General features: G+C 34.7%; 1 protein-coding gene across 2 annotated transcripts in view; it reads left to right on the top strand.

The window, feature by feature from the left end:
* The window catches only part of LOC145686106 (endoribonuclease Dicer-like), a 274935-nt gene extending 253708 nt beyond the window's left edge, over positions 1-21227 (top strand). For both annotated transcript variants that reach the window (XM_081759056.1, XM_081759057.1), the window contains exons 21-24: positions 3343-3563; positions 10799-10967; positions 12490-12565; positions 16084-21227. In XM_081759056.1, the coding sequence (XP_081615182.1) occupies positions 3343-3563; positions 10799-10967; positions 12490-12565; positions 16084-16234 (617 nt within the window). In that variant the 3' untranslated portion in view covers positions 16235-21227. The remainder of the gene's footprint in view (positions 1-3342; positions 3564-10798; positions 10968-12489; positions 12566-16083) is intronic.
* The last annotated feature ends 2038 nt before the right edge of the window (positions 21228-23265 follow it).

A 23265-nucleotide genomic window follows, 5' to 3' on the forward strand; every position in this document is an offset into this window, starting at 1 on the left:
CCTGTAAAACGAACTCCCGAAGTACACCTTTGCAATCGTAAAAGCAAATCAACATTGTATTTTCACGTGACTTTTAAAAAACGCAATTTTTCGCTTTCGTAGAACCTGGAAACTTCCACGTAGCACTTTGGCGTTTTGTTGCGGGTCGTACTAGAAGCACCAAGTCTCATCGCCAGTTAACAATCGATTCTAGGAATGTTCTATTCCGTCTGGTTGTTTTAATCAGGTCCTTGTAATTTTCAACGCGAGCAAGTTTTTGGTCGTCAGTTAAGGTGTGCGCAACAAATCGAGCACAGACTTTCCGTTTCTTTAAATCCTTTGTCCAAATTTCGTGAATAATTTCTTTCGTCGTATTTAATTCCTCTGCCATCCATCTCATAGTCGAACTCGCATATGGGCGATCATTTTATGGATTTGTTCCACCAACTCATCGCGATGTTTGTTTTTCGGTCTACCTGGATTTGGGTCGTCTTCCAAGAACTCGCGACCGTCTTGGAATCGCGTATACCACTCGAACACACGTGTACGAGATAAGCACTCATTAGCATACACTTGCTTCATCATTTCCAATGTTTGTGTAAAAGTTTTACCTGATTTGAAACAAAATCTAATATTGGCTCTTTGTTCCATCGTATTTTTGTAACGAAGTGACTCAACATACACTCACTTTTCTTGCTATAACTTGACACTTAATTAATCGGTTCTCATGATTGTGGTCTCGTTTTGTTGAGCAAGTATCCAGCTTTCCGATGATATGTTGCTTCAATAGATGGAGCTAGTGGTTATCTGTAAAGAAAAAAGTTCCGTTACTTTTCTGACATACTGTGTAATTCATATTTTGTGCAGTAGAAATTTTGTATGAACATAATATTTGAATTAAGATAATGTAGATTTACTTGGAAGGTACGTGTAACTCGAAAATATACATTTTCTATATGGCACTTTTAGTATCCTTTTAGTAATAATAAGAAAATTTTGAAGCATTGGAGAATAAAAAATTGAAATTCGGTTATATACTAAAGCAGGAATGCAAATAACCACTCACCCACTCGCCCGGGGCGAGTGGCTTATCGGCGCGGGCGAGTATTTAATATCGTACCGAGGGTAAGTAAATGATTTCTGTTGTGGGATGTGGGCTAGTAGCTTTTTTCTTGGGCTAGTATTGTTTTTTTCTTCTTTCTTATTTGCATCCCTGTACTAAAGTATCACCTTTCTGTAGAGTGCTTCAAAAGCTGAAGCAGAGCAGCAAATATTTACTTAAAAGGTGCTTTTTTAAATCGAGTTATGATGCTTTTATATTTTAAGTATCATATAAGTTGTACTAGAAAACCTACAGTTCTTAATATATTACTTTTTAAGGAACAAAAGTACTTATTTAAGTACTGTACTTCTCTAACTTGTTGACATTTGCAAAGTCTAGTGAAACATAAGATGATCAGATTTTATTTCAGAAACTAGAGATTACATTTTTTAATTACGTTGTCTTTCACTGCTTAATTCATCCTTCGACAGGAGAAAAGAGCGCTGCGCAATTGTAATGAACTAACTTACCTGCATAATATAATCCATTTGTATACATTTGTACTCTTCTGCTTTCTCGTCAGGGGTCCAGGCTGCAGTGTATCTTCTGAATCTGATGGGGAAAAAAAGTTATATTTCGTGTTATTGTAACATTTCGATAATGAAATTAGTTTTTAATACCTGCTTTCAGGGAAGTAGTTTTAGCAACCCTTGGTTCTTTCATAACTATTTATCAATCTGTAGAGGAATAATTTAATATAGCTTTGATAGAAAGGGAGCCTCTTTTTTAACTAAAGTCAGTTATTTGAATCAATGAAATATTAAAATATGTTGGAGTAAACGTATATAAGAACAATTAATATACGACTTCGGATTCAAACAATATTTACATTACAGAATGTGTGTGTCTGCAGAAGGCATGCTACTCATTTTTGCTTAAGCGTCTCCGCATACTGGCCACCGTAGAGGACAGTTAGTAGCATTGTTTGTAGAGGCATGCTTTTAGTAGTTTGAAGGTTACAAAGTGGCGATTGTATTTAATGTGTTAGAATCTGTGTCTACAATGTCCGAACTACACCACTGAACACCTATTATTCACAATTAAGTGCCTTTAAGCGAGGCTGTATAGTGGGCTGCAAAATACCAGGTAGTTGTTCAGCTGAATTGCCGCTTGCGTGGATCATGTCCATCAGTTGTGTATATAATAACAGGCAGAAAATCATCACGATAGATTTACCTCCACAATACATCAGAGAACGTGGAAAGAAGGATTGTTCGGACTGCCCTATCTGAAAGAACGATGAGTGCCAGTGCAATCAGAGCTACTGTCGGGCTACCTTCCAGATAATTTTATTCGGGAGAGCAAAATCAAAATGTAAGGAGCTGCACCGGATATTATATGATAAAAGACGTGTCCTACAGAAGAGTGATTCTTCCCCCGGAAGTATACCTGGAAGAAACACTGGTCATTGTTGCTCCATGTGAATGCATGAAGAATAAGCAATTCATAAAACAGTGTCCAAAAGAGACCAATGTTCGCATGTGCCTCTCAGAATTTAACCTGACTTTTCATTACCGAGAGCATATTCAGTAGTGTCAGAACATTTTGTAGTGGCAAGGCGAATGGAGGGTGGTGATATTCAGCGATGAGAGTCCTGTATGTTTCGGAGAAACGTCTTTTCGCGTGTCCATAGACATGAAAGTGAGAGGAAAAATCCATCCTGTGCATGCGAAGAAATAGTGCGTCATACATTTGTGACGTTAACAATTCTATTCTCTGACCTTACCTGCACACCACCCTTTACCAGGGTAAGGCATGCCGCAAGGGCAACCTATCGTTATTTACTCGGTATACGTCTTCTATCTTGGCCTGCTAAGTCTCTGAATCTAATCTTGGTCCAGCATGTGTGGAAAATAATAGGATAACAGTAGACTATATCCTGGGCTCTGGCAGCAACCATCTTCCAGATGCGCTGAGATGTATGGAGTTCGTGGGTTACCATACCTCAGATATTCATTATCTGTACCACTAGCTACCTTTCCGAATAGTTGCTTGTGTAGTTAAATGTAGTATTAAGATTGGTATTGTACTTTTGAATACATTGTATATGCTCGGGATACGGGCGCTATGTTAGACTATCATATACCATAATCTTTTCTGTGTGTATCAACTTTGGACCAGATCCTTGATTTCCTACTTGGTGTTCGTAAATTCTATTCCACCAGTGTATTCTGAAATGAAAAGAATCTAATTAGTTATATCTTTAGTTATCAGCATAACAATAACAGTATAAGGGAATTTTGTTTTCTTTTCTTGAATAGATTTTTTGATTACCAAACATATCTTCAACACGTGCAAGAACCTTGATCCAGGTGAATTGACTGATCTGCGTTCGGCTCTTGTGAACAATATCACGTTTGCTTGTTTAACTGTAAGATACGGCTTTCACAAATATCTCCTGCATCATTCGAGAAAGCTTGGTGATTTGGTCATGCAGTTCGCCCAGTATCAAAATGAGAGGAATCATGAAATTAATGAAGAGGTAAGTTTCTTATTTTTTTAAAAAAAAAAAGAATAATATTTACGATCCAGTCTTCTATAGAACTTCTGCTTTCTTTGTTCCTTTATGACATATATAAATACATTGAATTGACATATATAATATTTATCATATTGAAGTTCCTATTTATACTTCAATACTTTTCGATATACCATTTGCGTGTTGTTTGTGGTTCTTCAGTTGTATTTAACTGAAACATTAATAAATACATTAATTGCATTCTGGGAAAACTTCCACATTTATTGCGTAACTGTATTATTATTATTATTATTATTATTATTATCATCATCATCATCGCTTCTCGACCTTTGGCTTCGTGGTTGCTCATTTCTTTTTAAGTTTTTTTTTTTTTTTTTTTTTTTCATTCGCCATAACGAGCAACTGTCCCTTCCTCCACGAGATAAGACTGCAAACACTGTAAGCAGTAAGTCGTTGTATGCAAGTTTCTCGCAGTGGACTCTACAGTGGCTAACAAGGGAAGCAGATTGGGCTTACATCTGTCTTCGTTTTTCAGCAGGATTATTAATTTGGACATTTTCCATTAGCCCGGAAACTGTTGCCTTTGTAGTAGTATATTGCAAAGTCTTGTTAGATACGGGGTCCATACTTCTCTATTTTTCGTGTAGACTTCATTTGGGATTTCATCTAATCCTGGTGATTTTCCTGTTTTAGTTTTTTAATGATGTTTTCTATTTCTTCATTTGTTGCCATGTCTTCATTATTTACCTGTCCTGCGTGCGTCGGCTCTTTGAATTTTCTTCTCATTCGTTTGTGATCTTCTGTTTCATTTTCCATTTTATCCTTCGGGAAAAACTTCTGTGTTAAATTTTCAATGGTTTTCCTTCTAGTTACTGTGTAAGGTCCATCATTTTTTCCATCGTGTTTAGGGGTTTATTTTCTTCATTATTAATTTGTATGGAAATCTCCACTGATCAAGCTGTATGTTTTTAGCTAGGAATAATTCCCAGCTTCTTTTCTTTGCTTGTATGATTTCTGTTTCATACTCTTCTTTGGCATTTCTATAAGCTAAGAGTCTTCTTTGTTTCAATTCTGGAATTGTTGTGGCTTGGTAACTTTTTGCTCGCACGATTTTTCTTAATCTTTCCAATTTAGGTGACCAAAAATCGCCGTATCCTACTCTCTGCGTGGTGTTAGGGGTGGATGCTCAATTGTCAATTTAGTAGCCTGTTCAATTTTTTGTACCAATTCGTCACTGCTTGTATCTATGTCCAGTTGTGGTAGGGTAAGCTTCTTTTTAAAATTTTCCCAATTTATCTTTTGAATGTTTAGCCTTTCTTTATTCTTACTGGGTGTATTTAATTCCATGTTAAATGTTATTATTTCGTGATCGCTTGTTGTCTCTCGATCCCATGTATGCCAGTCCGTAATACTATCAACTAGGTTTGGGGTACAGAGTGTTATACCAATATAAGATTCTCCTCGGGAACCCACAAACGTTGGTTTGTTCCCAGTGTTTACGATTACTAATCCATTCTGGGCTGTGAAGTCTTCCATAAGTTATTCTCTTGTATCTGTATAGAGTGATCCCCAAGCAGTGCTCTCAGCATTCGAGTCTAGAACAAACAATATTTACTTTTCAGGATTCTGCCAAATGATTTGTTGAAGTTTACCTATAAATATTTCAATATCCTTGCTGTTATCCAAAAGGTGTCTATTCCTTTCGTTATTTCTCTACAGATTATCCAATTGTCACAATATTGTGAAAGTTTTAAAGCTTCAATGTTCCTGTTTATTATTACTGTAGCTGCTTGGGGTTCTTCACCTCCGTATATGATTTTACTTGTTACAGGGAAAATTGTTAACTTGTTGTTATGCAGGTATGGCTCCTGTATGGCTAAGATATCTGTGTTGTTTGTTTCTATAAATCTTCATAATTCCATTGTTGCTATTTTCGATTTGTGTGAATTGTTTTGTGCTATTCTAATTGTTGTTAGCGTGTTATGCATATTTGGTATAAACGTAGGCATCAATCCCCGTTTTACTATAAGCGAAACAAATCCTGCCATGCGCATTTACCAGTTGTTTTTAGACATTCTCCAGATCCCAGTGGATGCCTCTTGTTTTGTATACTTCATCTATTAGATCTAGCAACTCCGATCCATTAGCTGGCAGATCAAACTTCTTAATTCCAATCTATCTATTTCTTCTAAGACCGGATATGCAATCGTTCTTCCTTTTTCGTGGATATCTCTTACTAGCTGTCTAAATGCTACGTTCATTATATTTTTATCTTCGAGCTGGGCTACTCTGTATAAATGATTCATATTGGGGCACAGCATTTTGGGCTCCTTAAAAATTGTATTCTCTTCTTCTACAGTAGATGTTATCATGTTGTCTTGTATCCGGTCCTCTTTTGATGGAAAGAGATATTTCTGTTCTCCGTGTGTGAATGAGATTAACGTTCGTTTTTCTGTATTTCCTTTCTCACTTGGTGTGATGTCTGTGTTCCTTATCCTGCCTTCAGGTTCCATTTCCAAGTTAGTCTTCCTAATTGACTCTTCTAATTCTTTTTCTTCTTTTATGTCAGTTTGAATATATTTGTCCTTGGTTGATGTATTTTTGTTTTCTCTTTCTGTTTAAGAAATCTAATCTTTGTTTATCCCTTCTTTTCTTACTGGGTGGTTTATTGTGTTTTTGTTGTTGTTGTTGTTGTTTTGTTTTGTTGTTGTTGTTGTTGTTTTGTTTTGTTGTTGTTGTTGTTGTGGTCTTTTATCCATAATTTATCTTGCTTATTATCTGTTCTCGTGCCATCCTGTACGATACACATTCTTCCGTGTGGGATGTTCGACATTCCTTATGTCTCAGTCTGCACGGTACGAATATGTTTTTATTCTTATCATCAAACTCATCGCTGTCATGTCTCTTTGAGCCACGGTACTTGCACACTTTTCTATCCTTAGCGTCACAGTGCTTCATTACATGGCCGAAATCTTGGCAAGCATAGCACTGTGGTACTACGGTGAAACTTTGTGTGACTCATAGTCCACGTATACTCTATCCTTGTTTATTAATGCCTTCCTTATACCTGGCGTTACTTCAATTACCAGATGACATTTCTTTTGTCCTTTCTTGCCTGCGCGAAATCTGGCTTTAATCTTCTTTGCCTCTTCCATTTCTTCTTCTTCGAAATTCTGTTCAGTTATGGCAGCTACAATTTCTTCGTCTTTGATATCTGATGGTATGCCGTAAACTATTATTAAAGGGTTTCTCTTCCTTGTCTCTTCGACTCTAAAATCCTTCTTTATTTGTTCTTTGGAGCCGATTTTATTGAAATCTTCCTTGGTAGCTGTTTCTAAGAATACCAAGTCTTTTGTTGTTCTCATTCCTGTGATTTTTAGTTTCTCCTTCCTAGAGTATATTGTCTCTGTCAGTCTTCTTACTGTTTGTTTTGTGGTCTCTCCCTCGTTTGGTCTAATTATCAACGCAGGTTTTGCTCTTGCCGTGAATTCCATTATTTTATTTTCTCTTTTCGTTACCTTTCTTCCCTTAACCACTTCCGTCCATGTTAGGTTTTCGTCCTGTTCCATTTTTTTGTGTGTGTTCTCTATCTTCTTAGAAAGCGCCTGTATTTCTTTTACTACAACTTCTGTGTCCGTGCCTTGCTTATTTTTCAATTCGTATAATTTTTCTTGCAAGATATGGCGTTGTTTTTCCCAGGCGATTTCTGACCTACCGAATTGTTGCTGATTTGGATAAGATCTTCTTTCAACTTTTCGTGTTTCCTTTCCAGAAGTTTGTAGTCTTCTTCTGTTTTTCTTAGCTTTCTGGATGTTTCTTGAAGTTGCTGCTTGATTTCATTCTTGCTTTCTGTTATCTTTGTTATTTCCGCTTCTAATCTTTTATATTGTCGGTCTTGGTCTTGCTTGATCTGTAGTTTTTCTTCTCTGAGGTCTTTGATCTCTTTCTCCAGTTTCTCATTCTTCTTTTTAAATTCTTCGATCAGTTTTTTTATCCTCTGTTCGATTACCCTTAGCTCCCGTCATCATCTCCATTTCGGTAATTAGTTTTTCTTTCCGTAGATCATCGTATTTGTTTTGAATCTTATCGTTCATTTTTTCTAATTGTTCGACCTTTCCTATAAGTTGTGAGCGGTCTTTGACCCATACTTTCATACTTTTTTAAGCTTTCCTGAGTGGCCTCTACCTATTTTTTTCCAGTCAAGTAGTCCTTCCAAATAAGTCATTTCCTGTTCCATTTGTAGTATTGTGTCAAATCCCGATTCTTCCATTGTAGCCTTCTTGGTCTGGAGTTCGAGTGTCTCCATCTCTTCTCTTCCTCTTTTCCTTTGTTCTGTGTTTTTGTCAACTTTGGTAATCTCTACGACCGGTGACTGATCCCTAGCCGGCGTACCCGGTGGCGATCTATACATGGCCATTTTCCACGTTCACGTTGTACTTCTTATAAGTGCAATTCAGTAATGAAAAAGTCACTGTTTAAGTTAAAGTTATGAATAGTATATGGACTGTACTTACTAACATAAAAGTCTCGATGGTCAAAAAATTACACTAAGACTTGGTGTGGGCACTAAGGACATCCTCCCCGATCGGGGGGATCTGAGAGGGTTAAGATTCCCGGGGGAAGGGGGCATGGGTATATATTTCTTTTTTTACCCCGGAAATCGAAAAATATTTTTAAAAATGCCACGGGGGCCGCCGATATTCTTCCAAAAAAAAAAATAGGTCAAAGGTCAAGACCTATCCCCTTGTTTGATCGAATATATCTCGAGAGGGAAAGGAGGAGGAAATGGACCATGGGGAGGGAGGGAGGAGGGTTGAGGACCCACCTTCAAAAAGATCAGGTCCCTGATCCTTTCGGTTTGGATGCCATAGTGCCCTAAAGTTGGCTTGAAAGCCCTTTTTGTGTTCCATTGTTCCTTATGTGAAAAATTCTAAGTCCACTTCTGTTAAACTTATTCTAAGTAAAGACTTACCAGAAAGACGTTATCCTATGTTGACTAGTGTTGAGCCGCACTATTGAGCACTTGTCCTTGGCTGCTTCCACGGAAATGCTTATCCTTAACTTTTTACTTTTTAAAAATTCTTCCTGCTCTTGCCACATAAAAAAGCACTCACAATGTATTTAAATGGAGAAAAACTGGTCGTTTTTTCCCTTTATCTTTTAAGTGGTTGGTCCGATTTTGATGTGATTTTTTTGTTGCACTCTACACGCATTCACGAATTGAATGGTATATAGTACATACGTAAACAGCACTTCTACCCACTTTTTCCGGCTCCTATTGCGGAGCTGAAAAATACACGTCTTTTCACCTATTCATCTATTATTATTATTATTATTATTATTATTATTAATAATAATAATAATAATAATAATAATAATAATAATAATAATAATAATAATAATAATAATAATAATAATAATAATAATTTGCCTGTATTTCGAGCAACTACAGGGTGCGGCACGTAAAACCGGCCCGTCCCTTTATGAGGAATCAGAAGATAAACATAATCAATGATTAAACAAATTCAACACATAAAATGAAATGTAATGTTTTGAATATGATTACTCACCTTCACAGTACGTGCTGAAAAATGTCCTCCGACCTGAAAGTATCCTCCATATTTAGTAGAAGTGGTCTGTTCCTGGGAGTATCTTGAACCAATCCTGTACGCCGCAATTTTGCAATCAAGTCCTGTATGGTGCTTTTTGCTGGTACACACAGTTCTGGAAATTTCTCGTAAAACAAATTCTTTGTTTTCGCAAAAGATCCAATACGATTGAACGCTTCAATAATGGCAAGACGTTCGATTATTGAGTACGGCATTATCACACACTCACCCAACTTCACACAACGAGCCTTGGTTCTCAACCGGTTTGGACACGTTTCACTGGCTGCGGCTGCAGCTGCTTTACATGTGCACCTGCACGTCATGTGTCTTGACCCCGGCTCGACACGCCATCTCTTGGTAGGAAACTGAAAGTAATTTAATTCTCGCCAAAATTGCAATATACCATGATATTTTACGGGCCGGTTTTACGTGCCGCACCCTGTATAACAGGGAAGGAAGTTTCAGTCCTAAATTAAGACTCAAAGCAGATTCTTCTGATATCCCAACTACCCTGCAAAATAAGGATAAGTCACAGATGAACGGACTTAGTTGTTTTTCTTGTTACAAGATTCTGCTAATATTTTATAAAGCTTTGTCTTATTAATTATACTGAAATACTATAATAGAATTCATTTGTTTCGAAGATGTTCAGTGAAAATAGTATACTGATGGGATATTTCAATTTCATTGAGCGTGTAGTTTCGTTTACAGTTAAGTACAAAAGATACATTCACCAAGAAACATTTGACCGAGAAATGTTGTTAGTGCATTCATCCACTTGACTTATAACCTTTATTTAATTCTTTGCTACTTTGTTTTCAGAACATTGAGATACGTTGAAGGGAAGTGAGATAATATATGCTTTCTCGTGTAAGTGTAATGGTTAGTAGTAGGTTTGTGATGGTTTAGATCTGTGAATATATCCTGAAATTCGGAGTTACCTAAAAATTTCAAGGCCTTATTAAGGAGCGAATTATAATACAATGAGCTCGTTGTAATGCTCGTCATTCATATGTGTCGTGATACTAAATTCAGAGTAACTTAATGTTGTAGATTCACCACTCAGTATCAGTTATTATGTGGATTATTATACTTAGGAATTTATCATAATTTCCATTGTTGCTCACTTTGACTGTATTGTGGCCTTGAAATATGTTGTTCCTGTCGATACAATGGCAACGACAATTTGTCAGTTACGACTCTTTGTGCACTTCCCGCTTGCTTTTAATCAACTTCTGAATAACTGCGTTAGTTCACAGGCTGTTTAACCATGTCGGTCCCGGCGTCCCCCCACAGGAGACATAAAATATGACGACATTATTATTGCTTTACAACTTTAAAATCAGACTGGCAACATTGAAAACGGTTACATAATCATAAATGGATCATCCCTTGTAAACAGTTTTCAATGTTGCCAGTCGGATTTTAAAGTTGTAAACCAATAATATTTTATGTCTCCTGTGGGGGTCGCCAGGACCTAATTAGAAAGTAGCTAGAGTGTTAGCCAGAATTCTTTATATTTACATGTCATAAAATTAAAAATAGTCAAAATCATTTTTTCCTCAGTGAACAGGGTCTATGAATTATTTTCGTAGTGTCACATATTATGAGATTTCTTTCATTTTACAGTCTCTGCTTCTTATGGATGAAGGTGAAGTCTCCATTGCAGAAGATGTAGAAGTCCCAAAAATATTAGGAGATGTGTTTGAATCACTTGCTGGGGCAATATTTCTTGACAGTGATTTTTCATTGGATACCGTATGGAAAGTATACCGCCGACTAATGAAAAAAGAATTAGGTAAATATATTCGACAAGTTAAATTTACTTTTAAGCAAATTTCTCTGTTTCATTTAGTTTTGAGAAACAAATTTTGAGCCATATAAATAAAAACCTCCAGTGTGGTATATCCAACGAATTTTAAGAAGCTACTGAGTCTCATAGAAATAAGAACTTTCGCGCTAGCAATTGCTCAATGACCTTGGCCATAGAGCCGTATAAGTAAATCTAAACTATAACTAAATATTACCAACAGCTGTTCAGTGACTTCATGAGGTCTTTTTTTCCTTCATAGCTTATATAAGTAGTAGGGATAATTACAGGGATTTCTGAGCAGGTGAACAGACGAAGGAACTTCAAGGTACACACGATTATAAAGAAAGGTATGAATTTAAAAAAAAAAAATGAAAACTTAAAATGGCTTCCGCTATGCTTCCTTTAGAATTCAACAGAAATTATAGGATATTTTAAAAGATGTATATGAATTTTGAATTTCAAGTCAGTGTTGCCTAGGCTACTGTACCAAATGTTTCCCGAGAAGTTAAAATACGCAATTAAAGAAAAAATAATAAATTAGGTACAATTTTGTGAAAGTACTGCTGTTCTTAATAGTGCAAAGACTTAATAAATCAGAAGTACGTGTAGATGAATATATTAAAAATATGAATTTCTACCTTTATTTCCAATAACAAGCTTAGAAAATTACAGCAAAACTACGATAATTTCCGAACCACAATGGAGGCACAGAACAAAAAATGAAATGATATCTTTCATTGTAACGCCTTATGATTATGCCCTTTAGATAAGGGAAACCGACGATTAAGGCAAGTGAATGATGATAGAAGAATGGGTAAAATGAGGATATGGGAGGAAACGGAAGTACCCCGAGAAAACCCACGGACATGATATTGTCCTCCACAAACTTACTTGGCCGGATATATCATTCTCTTCATCAAAATATGTTGCCGAAACTGTAACGTAGACCAGTAATAATAAAATGTTTGCTTTGGTAAGTTTTTATTTTTATTTAAATCATTCATTGTTGCATAACTGTAATAATTCCGAAGATACATAGATCAATCCCATACTCTTCAAGCTTTACTGATAATTTCCTCGATGCAGGTGATATAAGCACCAGTGTTGTGAAACTTGTGCTTTAAGTTTCGAAGATGTTACGTATTGAGATTTATTATTGTTATTTAATTAGTTGATTACTTAATTAGCGCCCCTTTCAGCATCAAGGCTGTGTGAGACGTGGAGCTACAACCGAACCACGAGTTCCCACTAGGAATCGAACCCAGGTCTTCCGCGACAAAGACGCGTACGCTAACCATATATCCACGAGAAGATTATTATTATTATTTACATATATCAAATCAATATATCGGTACTTGAGTTCTTACGAAGTTCCTCTCCATCAGTTGATTGTCTTTTATTTCCACTACCCTTTATGTAAAAAATACTTAGTGTTGTAATGTTGTAATACTTTCCGCTCTTTGTTAGCTATCAATGTACGTAACACTTATATTGTTATTTTTTTCAGCTGCTTTCAGTAAAAATATACCGAAACAGCCTGTAAGAAGATTATACGAACTGGTACCAACAGGAGTTGAATTCATGTAAGTGGCAGTTTGTAAACATGTTTTTATTCTAAAGATATTTATTTTTTTAAAAAAATATATGAAAATGAATTAATTCAGAGGAAGTAATATATACTCTATAACAATTTGTATAATTAAGAACAAAGGAGTATAGTACTTGGTTTTTAAATTTTTTTTTAAATTTTTGCGTTTGCTTACTACTGTAAATTCATCTTGAACATTTCTTCTGAGAAGACTCCTGAATGCCAAAGTGTATGAAACTAGAATCTGGCTTCATATACTGGTTAATAAATAGCCTCTCTAAAATATTTCCCGGTTGTTATTCTGTTCGAATTTGAATCTGGGATATGCAGTCGATAGTTATTCCACGTTTCAGTCCCTTTTCGAGATTAAACCAACAATCTTTGTGACACTTGTTGGATAGCCTGTGTACTTATGGTCCTGAATTAGATCCCTGGTGGGAGCGTATTACAGTTTGAACTATACAGTAGTATGGATTCTAACTTCAACTGTAGATCCACGTCTCATATAGCCTTGGTGGTGGAAACAGGTGCTAAACTTCAAAAAGTAAATAAACAAACAACAATTTTACAAATCAAACTATCATCGTCTACAAATTCAAGAGCGAAGCATAGCAAGATGTACACTGAAAACCACATGTATATATGGGAACGTAATCACATGCATGAAAAAGATGACGAGAGTGGCGGATATTATCATGAGAATAAAAAGGCATTGCTGTGACAGCGAGTCGATCATATTACAAGAAGAAAAATAATAGGTGGACAGAAGCAAGTGATAAGGAGAGACCTAAGAAACGTCCTTATATAAAGAGGGTACGATAAAATCAAGAAGCACTGGAGTAACAGGGAAAAGGATTGCCAAAGATAGATAGATTGTGAACAAGAGTTCATGAGATATCTATCCAGCATTGGATTGACAGTGGTTCACTATGTTAATTGTAATTTGTTTTCAGAATATAATAGGATGCTTGTAGTCGCTCTATACTTTTCAGTTTATCTTGTACAAAATCAGTCTATTCGGAATTATTGTCATTTTGATTATTTATTTACTATACTTACCTCACGTTTAATACGGTAAATAGGTTGGATAGTTGATTTGAAGGTTACATTCCTCTCAGCTCCAAGGCTCGATGAAAGTAGATCTGCAACTTAATGTAGAATCCGAACGACGTACACTCCCAACGAAAATTAAACCCACTCTCTCGTGCTAATCATGTAGCTATGAAGATCTCATCTAAGATAAATGGGAAAATCAGATACGATTATGACAATAGAGTCAGATCTTATACAAATACCCTTTCTCGAATAAGCCAGAACTCGCACTCTTGATTTTGTTGTGCGTTCGTTAACCAGCGTTACGAAAATTGGGAAAGTAATGTGCCAAGATTTTGCTAGTGATATTACTCAAGAACTACTGGAAGGTGGACATCGCACAAAGTTGCTATTATTTTGAAATAATTCCCCGATTCGGTTGATAACAATTCTATTTTAATCTCGGGGCCGCGGTGGCTCAGTGGTAGAGCGTTCACCTCTGGTGCTGGGGGTTCCGGGTTCGATCCCAGCCCCCGCCAAGTGAACTTTGTGGTGGACAAACACCGTGTGCGTGGGTTTTCTCGGGGTTCTCCCGTTTCCTCCCACTTTCTTCATTCCACCATTTCATTCATTACTCATCATCACCGTCTCCTTTAGCCTAACCGGCATAACCGTGGGACGTAAAACTCAAAGATTTCATTTCTATTTTAATCTCCAATCAGATTTTCTCGGCAGCTGAATGCTCTGGTTAAACTTCGAAGTTTCCCGGAGTTAATAAGCGTGTATTGATGATGTCACAGTAGCAGATCACTTCTCTGATGCGTACTGATGTACAGAAATACTATAAGATGTACTGAAGAGTAACGGGACTTTCCTGTTCACTCAACATTTAGGTGGAGAAAATAACGGGAATATTTTTGTTCATGGTGCATGTGTTGGTGTCCTGTAGATGAGCTACTTATAGAACCGTTATCGGTTTGACTATTGTAGATTTTCAAAGTTTCAAAATTTTGTTGAATAATACAATCGTTTCTAATTTTTTAATCGCGAATATTACTCTGAAGCACGCAACCCCGTGAGGCTGCCAAGTTCCTCCTATATAAAGGCCGCCACTGTAACCACGATTACCAAGATGTGATTAAGCTATTTATGTAGCGTTTTCGGAACACTGTACGATCGTCTTGACAAGCAATTTATAACTTGAATAAAAGGTTTGAATAGACTGGGTCTGTAATGGATTTTCGTAGACCAAGTAGGCCTAAGTGTGTGACTAGAAAAATCATAGATTTCTTCAAAATATGTACAATAACTAAGCACAGCAGCACACTGAGCAAAGCTGTATGATAAACATATATAAAAACATAAGACTTTCAACACACTAACTGTGTCTTCATCAGACTTCCACTCTTTAATTTTCTCCGAATTCTGTCTATTTTCTTCATCTATTATTTCCTGACGTGCTTCCTCTATTCCATTAACAGCTTCTTCCTTATCCACCTCTTTTTTAGCTACTCTGAAATTATATCCTAAACTTAAAAAACTGCTTCTCTTCTTCAGTAATTTCAATATCTCCTATGATCACTGCTGTTTTCTCATCGATTGTCTCTCTGTGTATCCAGCCTATTCTTTTTCCTTGGTCTCTTCATCTCTCTTTTTTCGACTGAACTTTTCTTCGCACTCTTTCAAATTCTTCATTGTAAACTCTCTTGTAAAAGTACTTAGACTTCTTTCTATTTCTTCTCTTCTCATATTTCTGTCCTTTATTTCCGTTATTTCTCTCCTCTTTGTTCTTGTTTCGCTCCAAATTAATTCTTCCCCCATTTTCTCTAATAGCTTTCTCCATCTAATAATCCTGCAATCTACCCCTTTCTTATCGACCCTTAACTCTTTGGGCGTTACTTCTTGCAAGCAGATCCTGAGAAATTTAAGTTATTCTTTCTTGATCATCTTCCTTTTACTATCCTTCCATTTGTCTGTTTTCCTCCTGAGTTCCTAATTATGTCCTATAACTATTCTATCAAGCGTTGTTTCCATACTGTCGAACTAAACACAACAGCACACTGAACAAGGCTTTGTGATAAAAATATATAAAAACACAAAACAAGTAACAGTTTCAACATATTCATGAGAAGAAGTGGAAGTCTGATGAAACTGTTACGTGTTTGTGTTTTTATATATTTTTATCACATAGCCTTGCTTAGTGTATTGTGTTTAGTTCGACAAAATGGGAACAAGGTCTGAGAAAATAGTCATGTACAATAAATATATTTAAATGAATAAAACGAATGTATGATTGTAACGCAATGTTTTGTGCAATCTGATTGAAAATGATGTACACTTTTGGTGCTTGATATAGGTAACGTAAATTAAAATGTAATAATTTCATAGATTCGTAGTTCATCTCAAATGCATTTTTGTCAAATGACTTGTGGACCACTCTATATATATATTTTAAGTTTATTTATTGTTTATTTATTTCAGGAAAGCTTATGTGGTACCTGACAGAGAAGCTGTTTGTGTACCTTTGGTAGTACGACATCTTGGTGAAAATTTAGAATTTTTTGGCTTCGGCTACAACAAATCTCATGCAAAGCGTGCCGCTGCAAAATTAGCTCTACAGCACTTGTTGTAGCTTTAAAGGAACACTTCGGATCTTCGACACTTCTTACATTCGTATAGTTTTCATAAAAACATGCACGACAACTAATTAATATTTCCAACAATCATGCATTGGAAATAATAATATAAAAATATGAATTGTTATATTCTTCAGTGGTGAAGAAAGAAGAAGAAAGTATATTTTTCTTTTCCTCTTTCACCACTTTTTAAACAGATGAGTTACTATTTTATAGATAACATTCATGCAACGTAGGTACTTCGTTTTAAAAGAAAGAAATATAAAAAAGGAATAGTCAGAAGTATAAGGTATGATTTCTATTTTCTGGTATAAAAATGTACCAAAGTTTACTGAAAACTGAAATGAATTTTAATGAATTAAGATTGTTAGATATTATTATACTTGTTGTGTTTAAATATATAAACAATTTTATGTTTTTGATATATATATATAAGTTGTTGGAACGAATTGCTGTGAAGGTGCTCAAGTTCCTCAGAAGTCTTTTATATATGCTTGGACTGTAGGAAAAAAATGGGAATATTTTTGTTCGTTCACGTAAATATTTGAGGGAAACCAGAAAAGAAATAAATCCTTTTTTTTTCATTAGAGCATTATTATTTATTATTAGGATTGATTGATGAAAAAATGGAACTTCCTTGACTCTTTGAGGCTCTTATTCATGACTCCTGCAAAGATAGAGTTTTTTTTCTATTAGGAGGAGGTCTTATTAATTAGTCATCACTACATTGTCTTCTGCCTATGCAAATCCATTTATTTATTTATTTATTCGTTTCTTCCAGCCTTCAGAAACATAGATATAAACGGTTCATTTTAGTGTTTTTTCTAAACTGTCTCCTCACCTTTCAAGGCACCCATAGAAGTTTTAAGTCCATGTAACTTACATATAGGCCTGTAATGCTATCTTGTATACCAATACTTGTAATTAAAAACATTGGACGAAAATTTATAGGTAACTTCTTCGTCTATAACTTCCATTTATTTTCCATTTACTTAATCTATGAAATATAATGTGTGACCTTAAATACAATATTTCATTTACTTTTTGTTTATATTAAAATACTTGTCTACCTTTCTTTCTTTCTTTGCCCCTTAAAGTATTTTACTAGAACGAGCCTATCAAACTCAATATTTCAAGGTCTAGTCATCATTGTACAATGGAGCAAGGCATAGGGAAAAGATCAGTCCCATACTTATGTGTTTTAAAAGTGAATAGACATGCATAAAATCTTCTCTAATACTGTAGTTCTTTAAGAAAGTAGAAGGATCATCCCAGTAAAGAGTGATACATATTGTTTCTTTCCCGACATCTCGCATCTTGTTTTCCTTTTCCTCCGATGTCTGAGTACATGCTTCTCGCACTTGCTATTTTCAGAACAAAGGTCAGATGAATGTCTAGTAACCTTGATCTCACTGAGGACTTGCTCCTTTTCATAAATGAGAGACGTTGTTTACACTGTAAATTATAATAATTATATATTTTGATATAAAATTACAAGCTTAGCTTTGCACCTGTGATCCTCTTCTTTTATTATTGTTAATATTTCAACTACTACTGCAGTCATGTTCGCAGCCATTTGTTACTTTTTGCAGTCTGGAACTCCTATAGTATCATCATTGTCTTCTTATATAAATCTTCTGAAACTGACTTTCATCCCCGTTACTTATTTCGAAGACTCGGATAGTATCCTATGCCCCGCAGAAATGACCCTAAAGTCACATATTTAGCTGAACATGGAATTCATTTAGCATCAAATACCAGGAGATAAATGAACGTGGAGTATGGGTGTGTTTGAAAGCGGCCGTAAATGAAGTTGGAATTTCGCAAAATTTATTCATATATTACAAACCAGAAATTGGAAGTCCGTAATGGATAAGTCAGAAATAATTTGCCATGTTGAGAACTCAACAGATTTTAAGGTATTTTGTCAATTCCATTTGGTATAGGTACTATTCGTGTCTTCGAAATAAATAAGGGAGAATTGGAGTCAGTTTCAGAGGATTTACATAAGACATTTATGTTGTTAAAGGAGTCCTAACCTGCAAAAAGTACGAATGTTTGCGAACATGATTCAAGCGCGAATCGAAATATTAACATAAAATAAAAGAAGAGAATTACAGGTGCAAAGGTAAGCTTGTAATTTTATGAATAAGATGCACTCCATAGCATCTATCAGTAAATATATATATTTTGCTGTTTTCTCGGGCTGGACTGAGGGCTACAGAAAATGAGTCAAAGGCCGCAAGTTTAGCATGCGTCTACTAGAATGAAGATTCGAAATAGACAAGAAAGTTAACGTCTTTGTACTTTATACTTCTCTCTGTGTGTGTGGGGGGGGGGGGCGGGTGAGTGGGGTGTGTGTGTAAAAAACCATAAAGGTTTTCAAAATGGTGGATAGTCAGTTTTGTTATGCAGGAATGCAAAGCAAGATTCATTCTTGACTGATTCACGGTGAATGAATTGTGAGCGAATTATCATCAAATTCAATATTAATCACAAATGTTTTATACTTTTTTGAGAATTGTATTCCAGTTAAGTGATATTCATAAAATCGGGAATAAATAAATAAATAAAATAAAGTAGATGCGTAAAGCAAAGTATCTTGTATTGCTGCGTGTATATCCACTACACGTTCTCCTGACGAAAACCACATTATTGAGAGTTTTTTAAAATTGAATATTCAGTGGAATGCCATAAATTAATTGTATTTTTTATATAACGAAAAGACAAAAATACAAAAAGACAATACTTTTATATAGATATATGCCCACGATATATATATATATATATATATATATATATATAGTGCTTTGTTCAGTTTTGTTTTATTAATACAAATACATGTTGAATATTTCTGAAGCCATAATGAATAATATACACATAGAAATATGGATTTTAATTGTAGTTTTCGTTTCTTTTCCATTATGTTCTCCGTTTTCTTTTTGATGTGTGTGTTTTGATTATACTTTTTTTAAAGAATAATTGTGTTCAATTAATATCTATTATGAAATACAGTCTTTAAAATGATCTGGTAATTAGAAAGAAAAGTAAAAATTGAGATCTTGTGCCGTGTTAAATATAATGTTTTATCTGTAAGCTCACTGAACAAAAAATAGATCACTTTGGCACAACGTATCTAATAACAGGTAATACGCTCTTTTAGCCTTAGAACTGCATGAATTCTGTTCTGCAGAGACCCGAAGAGGTTGTTGACATGCATATGTGGTATCAATTTCCAACTACCCGCCCACATGAAGTTAAGCTAAGAGTATCTTGTGTGATGTGCGGTATCGTGAATGCCTTTTGGATGTTCTTTTTGAGAACTTCATTAGTATCTTAGCTTCAAACTGGTACAACTTCGTACAACTATAGTACGATGTGTTAAATAACTTAATTTCTAACACACCACCAAATTGGACAATGTGATTCCAATTCTGTTCGTGGGCATGTCCCTCAGTCTGTCGTCATTCAGTCTAAACTTCCAAGCTTTCGACTCTCCCCTGGAGTCTTGGTCACGGAGAATAAAACAGGAAGAAAAAGAATAGAAAGATCTAGGAATAAAAATGAGACAGGCTTAACAAGGGAAGAGCTGAGTTGGACAGAAACACGCTATCTAGTACGTCGGTAATCTTCATAATCTTGATCTTTATTATAAATTTTGAAGATTACAGACGTACTTGACAACATGTTTCTGTCCAACACAGCTCTTCCTTGGGTAACTCCGTTCAGTTTTATTCCTTGATGTTTTTATTCTTCTTCTTCCTGTTTTTATCCTCCGTGACCAAGACTCCAGGGGAGAGTTGAAAGCTTGGAGGTTTAAAGAATTGTCAGGAATTACAGAGATCTGTAAGTAGAAAGGTAGTTACAATTCTTGAGCGTGGTTTTATATTGTTACGCAAACATTTTGCGTAAAAATCCATTAAACGTTTTGACGATCAAGCATTTAATAGGATACACATACATTTAAAATTTCTTATCCAAGTTAAGAAAGAGTGACAGTGGAAGAACATAAAACAAAAAATTATGTTTTAAGTAAAATTTGAAAGACTAAAGTATCATTTGTATGTTTCAGTAACGTATTTTTACATACTAAGCTGAGTATAAGTTTGATGTTGTATCCAGTTTTACAGTTTTCTTTAAAGAAAAATAAGATGTGAAAGAATTTGTAATTTTATACCGTTATGAAAGACAGAAACAAAAGTTATTAAGTACACTGTTTTAAATCTTGCCTACATAAGTGTCTTAGAATTAATAAACCATAAAGTATAACTTATAGCTTTTTAAATAGCGTTCGTGATTTTAATTGTAACTCAGAAATGTTTATGTTAAAAGAGTTGAATAAGTTGAGAATGTTATACTATTTTCTTAGCTTTTATAATTTGTATGATTTGAAATCAATTTGGGTAAATAAGATTTAAAAAAAAAAAATTAAAAAATATTATGCTATTTATTTCTGTTGTGATTTTAATATATCATGAATTGTCTTCGTGTTTAATATTGTATTCAGGTTAATAATTGATTTTTCATATATAATTGCAATATATTTACTTAAATGTTTTACAATGCTATTGAAATAGGGTAGTGCACTTTGAAAGTACTATTTAAATGTACATTTCTGACTCAACTAACATACTACAATTTAAATTGTGATATGTTGTTTGGGTCAAAAATGTACATTTTAAACATGCACTTTAATCAAATAGTAAATAATTTTAACAGCGTCTAGAAACATTCACCATTCGTGGTATACATTTTAAATGAGATCATCATTTACTATTCGGTATTAATATTATTGTATTTGCATTATTTTTTAAATGTAGCATTTTTTAAAAAGAAAATATGGAATTCTGGGTCATGTATGTGGTACCATTCAGCTCTTCTATTATTTTGCATAATTCTGTGTTTCTGTGCTACTTTAGTTTGTGATTTTATAAATGTGCTGAAAACATGAGTTTGAAAAGCAATAAATGAATTTGGTCGTGATTAGTACATGATGTATTTCATTTTAAAATAGATAGGACCATACCATACCAACATGGCATCCCCATAGACGCTTCTCATATTTTTGTTTTCCTTTTCCTTTGTTTTGTCCCTATTTGTATCCCTTCTGATTTGATGAAGTATTTAGCGAAAGTGCTCAGTTTAGTGTTTGTTAGTACTGATTATATCTCTACTATATTCTGGTACATAATTCTCATATACGGAATCCTGAAATACTGAAGACCACGGAGGCAGCCATCTTGTAGAGAACCTCGAAAAAAGAAAAGATGTCCAAAGTAATAAGCTGTCGAAAACGACGAAAAGTAAACTTAAAAGCTACATAGCTCGAGTATTTTTGGACGTAGCGTAATTGGGTTAAGGATTACTTATTATACGCTTTATCTGAATACAGCTATACCTCGTATTACGCTATTAATCAGTTTCGAAAAAAATTGCATAACACTAAAACGCGTAAAATGAATTTCTTTTAATATAAAACACAAGGATAGGTGTAGTTTGAAACAAGAAAATAACTACAGTTTCAAACATTACATTGGCATAATTATAGTTGTGCGATGTCGATTAGAATATCAAAAATCGATATCGCAATATCGAAACTATCAAAATATGCTGTACTGAAAATATCAATAGAAATCCGAATTCATTTTTTGAGAAGGCTGAATACGAAATAATAACACGAGAAATTAAAAGAAAGGAGAAAATGTTTCTCTCCCTCTTTTGTGTAGAGCAAGAAAAATACACATAAGTAGAGCCTCCAGGACTCATCTTAAATTTTGCAATTGTGATCAAGCAAAGAGCACATGTTGACCTTATGTGTATTTTTCTTGAAAATGTGCAGTAAGACATTACTAGGGTAATAAGAGAAATATATACTTGTTCATTATAAGACATCATCAAAGCAAAATAGCGCAAGTAGATGAAATACGCTCTTAGCTTTTGTCGACGACAGCACATGTCACACGATATTGTAGGGAAATGTTGTGCCCATTCATGTCCAAGTTGTAACGCTTTTTCTCCATGTATGTTCTGGGTTTTTGATATTCGGTTGGATACTTGCTTTGGATAAAATACACCGAGTATGATTCGGATCCCACTTTTTAACTAGTAGGTTTCATCCTTTTAGCCTTAGTGGTGAAAAGGGGGTGTTCAATTCCAATCAATCAACCAATAAAATCGAAAGTAATCCAGTAGTAGTAAATAGTCCAGTAAAACTATATTTTCCGTAGGTTACATTTCAAAGGGCAAAGTTTTAATAATTTTCCAGTGGCTAAACGAAAAACCTATCAAGGGGAGGTTTGATACGTATAAACCTACGTACGTCTAATACGTGATATGGTGCGAAGTTTTCGGCCGGCAGGTCGCCATTTGTGACCAAACATTTTAAGTTTGGCGATATGGATTTGCATGAATTAGAGACCAGATCTGAAATTTCGTGCCCTGTATATACTGCATATAAGATAAATAAGAGCTCAGTGATATTTTTATGAACTTGTTTTCTTTGTTAATGCTTTCCATTTGCACCCACAGATAGATTTGGGTGCGTATTCTACAGAAACAAGCGGAAAAAACATGAAGAATATAGCATATAACTAGTTAGTTGAAATATTATGAAGGATTAAACATAGTTTCTGTACAGTAAGTTCATTTTTTAACACGGTTATCACTTGTTATTTTGTGATAAATTATAAAAAAATAAGATCGGTATCATAAATGGAGTATACTGCATATAAGCAGAATATTTTTTTTCAAGATCACTGCACTAAGGAGGGGGTTTGAGCCAGGTCAGCCCCTGGCTACACTATTATTTTGTGATATATATACAGGTCTGACAATGGATAAGAGAACAAACACATATTGACCCATAACTGTTAGGAACATGGTCCTTGACATATATATATATATATATATATATATATATATATATATATATATATATATATATATATATATATATATATATATATATATATATATATATATATATACAGATATTAGTCCAACTTTTGCTTTTGTCAAAAGATGGCTG

The sequence above is a fragment of the Thermobia domestica genome, chromosome 5 (genome assembly GCF_964235325.1).
Source record: "Thermobia domestica chromosome 5, izTheDome1.hap1.1, whole genome shotgun sequence".
Classification (NCBI taxonomy): Eukaryota; Metazoa; Arthropoda; class Insecta; order Zygentoma; family Lepismatidae; genus Thermobia; species Thermobia domestica.